This window comes from Ornithodoros turicata, unplaced genomic scaffold (genome assembly GCF_037126465.1).
Source record: "Ornithodoros turicata isolate Travis unplaced genomic scaffold, ASM3712646v1 ctg00001257.1, whole genome shotgun sequence".
Classification (NCBI taxonomy): Eukaryota; Metazoa; Arthropoda; class Arachnida; order Ixodida; family Argasidae; genus Ornithodoros; species Ornithodoros turicata.
In genome coordinates, this window is record NW_026999522.1 from 82,794 (window position 1) to 88,595 (window position 5,802).

At 48.5% G+C, this 5,802-nt stretch overlaps 1 protein-coding gene across 1 annotated transcript; it reads right to left on the reverse strand.

Moving 5' to 3' along the window:
- Positions 1–978: 978 nt before the first annotated feature.
- On the reverse strand, positions 979–2,034 carry LOC135376727 (uncharacterized). Its single transcript, XM_064609216.1, has one exon. It carries the CDS (start codon positions 2,032–2,034, stop codon positions 979–981), a length of 1,056 nt encoding a protein of 351 aa, XP_064465286.1.
- Positions 2,035–5,802: the final 3,768 nt, after the last annotated feature.

Here is a 5,802-nt window from a genome sequence, read left to right on the forward strand (position 1 = left end):
TTTTCTAGTCTCCTCACACTCACTCGTCCACCACGGCTTTGGTCGTCGCGGTAGATGGTGAGACGTTTGCGGTATGAATTGAGTAGCTGCTTGTTGGATGATGTTTGTGATTAAGTTACTAGCTTCCTCAATCCTTATCTCATCAAAAGGAATTAAGGATAGGTCACAATTTTCTGAAAACTTTCCCCAATCAGCATGTTCAAGTTTCCATTTGGGAGGTCGACTGGATAAAGAATTTACAGTGTGCAAAAATTTCATAACCACAGGGAAATGGTCACTCCCGTGAGGGTTATCCTCTACAGTCCATGTCAGATCTTGAAAAAGGGAAGGGACTACAGAAGCTAAGATCCAAAGAGGAAAAGGATTGTGTTGCGGTGTGTACATAGGTATGTACACCTGTGTTCAGTAGACAAAGCACTGATGACAATAGAATCCTTTCTAACATCTTTCCTCGGGGATCAACTCTGGCACCACCTCAAAGGGGGTTATGAGCATTAAAATCACCAGCAATAATAAAAGGAGACGGAAGCTGGCCACACAAGTTTTCAATGTGTGTTTGCGTAATTGCTGTTGCAGGTGGGAGATAAATCGAACATATTGTTAAAATTCTATCGAGGCAAATTTGTACTGCAACAGCTTCCAGATCTGTCACCAAAGGGACCTCTTTCGCTGGAACAGCCCCACGGGTAATGATGGCTACTCCACCGGATGCACGGGTTGTGTCAGTTCGATCTTTCCGGAAAATGTTATACCTTCGGAATGGATTTTGTGTATGTGCATTTAGGTATGTTTCCTGGACACAAAAGCATATTGCATTGTACTTTTCAAAAAGATCATAAATATCGTCCAAGTTGGAAAGCAACCCACGACAATTCCATTGGAGGATTGTGTGGCCCATCAGAAGTACAGAACTGAGAAACTTGCGTACAATAATTTGTTATGTCGACCAGAAAGAAGGATTTCCATTTCCCATGTCTCCTAGGTGTTACTCCTCTGGGGAGGAGTAATCCTTGGCTTCCGGGGTTTTCCTCTGGCCTCCGCCAAATCCTTCTCCGATATCTCGGGGAGAGAACCACTCCTCGAGAGGTTTCCTCGTGCGGGTGTCAGAAATGGTGAGCTCGTGCTCCCCAAGGAGAGCTCCGAGCTCGAATCATCATCACACTCCATAGAGCCCGCCTCCATGGAGGGTGATGACGAGGGTAGGACTGCTGTCGCAGTCACTACCGTAGTTTCATCTTGGGGCTTCTTTTTTACCCCATCTTCACTTGCTGATAGTTGGTTACTATGTGGAACATCTGTTTGCGTGTGTACAGTTACCATCTTTGGTTTCTGTTGAAGCACTGCCGAGAAGGATCTCTGTGTGATGAAAGGGGATACTCTTTTCCTTGCTTCGGGGTAACTGATGTTTTCAATAACCTTGATACGTAAAATCTCCTTTTCTAATTTCCATTTAGGGCAGGATCTCGAGTAAGAGGGGTGATCATTAGTGCAGTTCACACAAGAATCAGGCCCTCTACACTCATTCGTATCATGGCTCTGCTGGCCACAACGAGCACAGCACGACGACTCACGGCAGGCATCAGCAGCGTGCCCAAAACGGTTGCACTTAAAGCAACGAAGAGGGTTTGGGATATACGGACGGACCTCCGCAGACAAATATCCAACTTTCAATTTATCAGGCAGTGAAGGACGGTCGAAAGTAAGGACAACATTTCTGGTGGTAATATATTCATTGTTTTTCCTGATCTTAAGCTTTCGAACATCGATTACTGCCTGCTCCTTTAGGTTTTCAAGGATCTCCTCTACTGGGACATCGATCAGCTCAGCAACAGCTATCACACCACGACACGTATTCAAGGTCTTATGCAAGGAAGCACATATGGGGATATCAAGCATTTCTCGGGCGTTCAGTATCTTTTTGCAGTCTGTCTCTGATGTGCATTTGATGAGAAGGTCACCAGATCGCAGTTTCTTGATTTCGGTGATGTGGTTGGAGAGGGAAGACACCGCCTTCTCAACAAAGAAGGGCGACATTTTCCCAAGTGGTGTACTTTTTTCTTCTTCCGGAGAAGTAGCCGACAAGACTATGTATTTCGACAGAAAAAATTGAGCATTAGATTTCGAGACATCGGTCCGGGGGCGTTTGCCGCCCCCGATCGGAAGGGAAGAGAAGTGTTTAACCATACAGGTTTGTTGAAACGAGTATTCCAAAGAGTCGCCCGTACTTCATACTCATACATACTGGAAGGTCCCGGAGTTTTGACAAACCATCGGCCGGGGCTTGACCAAGACTCCGACCGCCAACGTTCAAGGCTTCTACCCTTCACCTTAAATCCCCTCGGCACGGTACGGTTAACACCTTGGGACTGGGGGCTGGGGTCCGTGGTGGCGCCACTCACCAAACCCCAGCCGAAGCCGGTGCCCCCTGCGGGGTGTTAATAAACTGTTTGTGATGTTTTGCAATTTGGAAGATGGTATGCTCACTAAAAGATTCATTGTTTCATATCCAACCAGAGGCATAAAGCTCAATGCATGTTCAAAGCATTAATGGACTGTCATGTGTTGTCACATGACAATGCTGCATTCATAAGTAAGTTATGTAGGTGTGAAGGTTTTTAAACATGAATTCAACAGAAATACTCTGATTGAGTGTACTTCCTGCTGCTTGGCAGGCCCTTAGAATCTGGTCACAAAGCTGCTTCTGAAAACTGCCCTGCTGCTATTGGTTTCTTCACACTGTCTGTGCATCAATATTTGTACAGCTTGCAATAAAAGGCTACGAAACACCAGGGTGTCACATTTCTTCATTGGAGCAACACCCTAGGAGCAAACAGAAGCAGGCACACACACTCAGAGGTGCATGGAACAGCCAGTCACCCGTTTCGTGTTCAATATCTTCCTGCTAGCCAACAGAGGGCCGCTCCGATGAAGTGCAAGCTAATAGGCTCATTGATATGGTGTCCAGCTGTAATTTATATTGTATTTTGCAACGATATATTGTTAACGGTCAACAAGACCAGTAAAAATACCCTGTGTGTTTGTCTCTCCAGTACTGAGTACTCTCCTGCAATGTAACGAGACAACTGCCCCTTGTAGTGACCCTCCAGGGCAAGCATGACGACAACTGAGACGCTGTAAGTACTGTGCGTCCGTACTCACTGTCAGAATGTTCGAACTTAGGGACTGTCAGCGTAGAAGCGGACTACTTAGAGAAGGAAAAACGTGCACTCGAAGAACTACAGGCTGCTGTAGGATCTCTGCTTCATGAAGTCTGCCTCAGAAGTGAGGCGTCAAACTACACGCTTATTGAAAAGCACTTTACTGAGATAGCGCTTCTTCAGGGTCGAGACAAGTTGTCCAGAGTTTGGTCAATTGGACGAGCTGTACAAGAGGTGACAGGTCACGATGACCTGAAGAGAAAACTGCGTTTCTTTCAACACGTATTGCAGAATGTGCTGTGGAGTGTAGGATTGCGGAAAAGGCCAATATCATCCCCCACTTTGTAAGGTTGTGTAGCGGCCTCCGCCGATGATGAAGAAGCGCGTGCTCCCGCCCACGCTCTCCACCCGGAGTTCATTCCATCCGCGGCCACCGGCCAATAAACATCTGCATTCCGCTACGCTCCTGGCCTATCTCTCTTAGCCGAGCTCACTGGATTATCCGTCAATGGCATCCGCGCCCTGACGAATCCGATAAGCCCAGCTCTCGCCCGACCCGCTGCCTCGCAGCAATTCCGTAACATCCTCGATGAATTTCCTGACGTCATCAGATTGCCGCCCACGGACACCCCGCCTCGTCATACAACGACGCACCATATCATCACGAAAGGTCCGCCGGTTCACTCGCGCCCCCGAAGACTTCCGCCAGAGCGGCTCGCCATTGCTCGTCGTGAATTCGATCACCTACTTTCTCTGGGCTACATACGACCTTCTAGCAGCCCCTGGTCCTCGGCACTCCATATGGTCCCTAAGAAAGAACCAGGGGACTGGCGCCCTTGTGGCGATTACCGCGCCCTAAATGCTGCGACTATCCCGGACCGCTATCCGATTCCTCACATCTCCGATTTCGCTGCCAACCTTCACGGTGCCAACATTTTCTCCAAAATCGACCTCATCAAGGCCATCAGATCCCAGTAGAGCCTGCTGATATCCCCAAGACCGCCATTCCAACGCCATTCGGCTTATTTGAGTACATTCGCATGCCTTTTGGGCTGCGTAATGCGACCCAGACGTTCCAGCGCTTCATCGATGAGGTTACGCGCGGCCTTCACTTCTGCTTTGTATATCTTGATGATATACTTATTGCCAGCAGCTCCGCCAAAGAACATGAAGATCACCTACGACAGCTCTTTCGCCGCTTGCAAGAGTACCGCGTCGTGATCAACCCTGCGACGTGTGAGCTCGGCTTACCATCTATTGACTTCCTTGGCCATCGCATTGACGCCTCCGGAATTACACCCCTCCGTCAGAAGGTCGTCGCTATCGACAATTACCCCCGCCCAACTACCCGCCGCAAGCTCCGAGAGTTCCTGGGCTTGGTAAATTTTTACCGCCGTTTTGTGCCTCATTGCGCCCAGCTTCTCAACCCGCTTTGTGCTCTGCTTGCCGGCCCCGGCGGACCGTCGAAATCACTCGACTGGACACCCGCCGTAGAGCACGCTTTCTTGGCGATTAAGAAGGCGATCGCCGACTGTGCGGTACTTGCCCACCCCATTCCGGACGCACCAACTGTCCTGCTCGTCGACGCGTCCTCCGAGGCTGTAGGGGCGGCGCTCCACCAGGTCACACCCGATGGAGAGCTCCAGCCGCTCGGTTTCTCTTCCAAGGCCCTGAAACCGGCAGAAACCCGTTACAGCACCTTCGGACGAGAATTGCTTGCTGGCTAGTTCCATCTCAAATCGAACAATCCGGTACACTTGATGTCTCGAATGAACGGGGAAAAAATATATGTTGAAGCCATCGGTGAGTTAGGAGGAATAAACGCTTTCCGAATTCTCTGCGCTGCGCGGTTCGGGAAGTAGGAGAGGAGGAAAAAGCTGCCTCTCGACGATGTCGTCGCGCGCGGGTTTGACTGTTCGCTACAAGGCTATTTCTTGTCGCATTATAGAAGTTTCTTGAACTCGCTTTAGACCACTTGGGGCACAATAGGATCCTGCGTTGGCAGTGCTGTACCGGTTTTTGTTTGTCTGCAAAAAATATCAAAGTTGACTCAAAGTGCCGAAAAACACCATATTCACTGCAGCTTTGCGGACGATGTACAAAACGGATAAGATTGAGCTTTATGCCGTTTAATTTGTCATTCATGTGGCTATCGAATGATGTATAATTTGTTGTTCTACTCTGTCAGGAACGTAAGCGATACCTATTTTAGTAGCACCATCCCACCGAAAAGTGACGAATTTCGGAAGCCTTTATCTAAAAAACCCCACCAAAAACTCGAAAATTTTATATGTTGTAGGTAGTTCCTTAGACTATGCACAGAAGAAAAATCAACAGTCGGACTTTATCGGTAGGCGCACTGTGAATTTTTTGCCAGCCCTATACGCGGAGCGCATTCAAGCCGTGGCACCGTGTCCCGCGTGTTGCAAAATCGAATTTTCCAAGGGGACTTTCACTTCCGTCTTCACATAAAAAGTAATTGCTATCATTTGAAACCGTTCTGCGCGCTTGCGTTCATAATAGTGTTGTAATCGCTGAGTGTAGACTGTGGAGCAACCATATGTGCTCACATTGTTTGCGGGATGACACACATGCGTTGCAAGTGCTGGGAGCCAGTGAAGAACAGAGTGCTTCAGAATACTTT

Coding starts and splice junctions, on each gene's coding strand:
- LOC135376727 (XM_064609216.1), bottom strand. CDS start 2,034: ATGTCGCCCTTCTTTGTTGAGAAGGCGGTGTCTTCCCTCTCCAACCAC.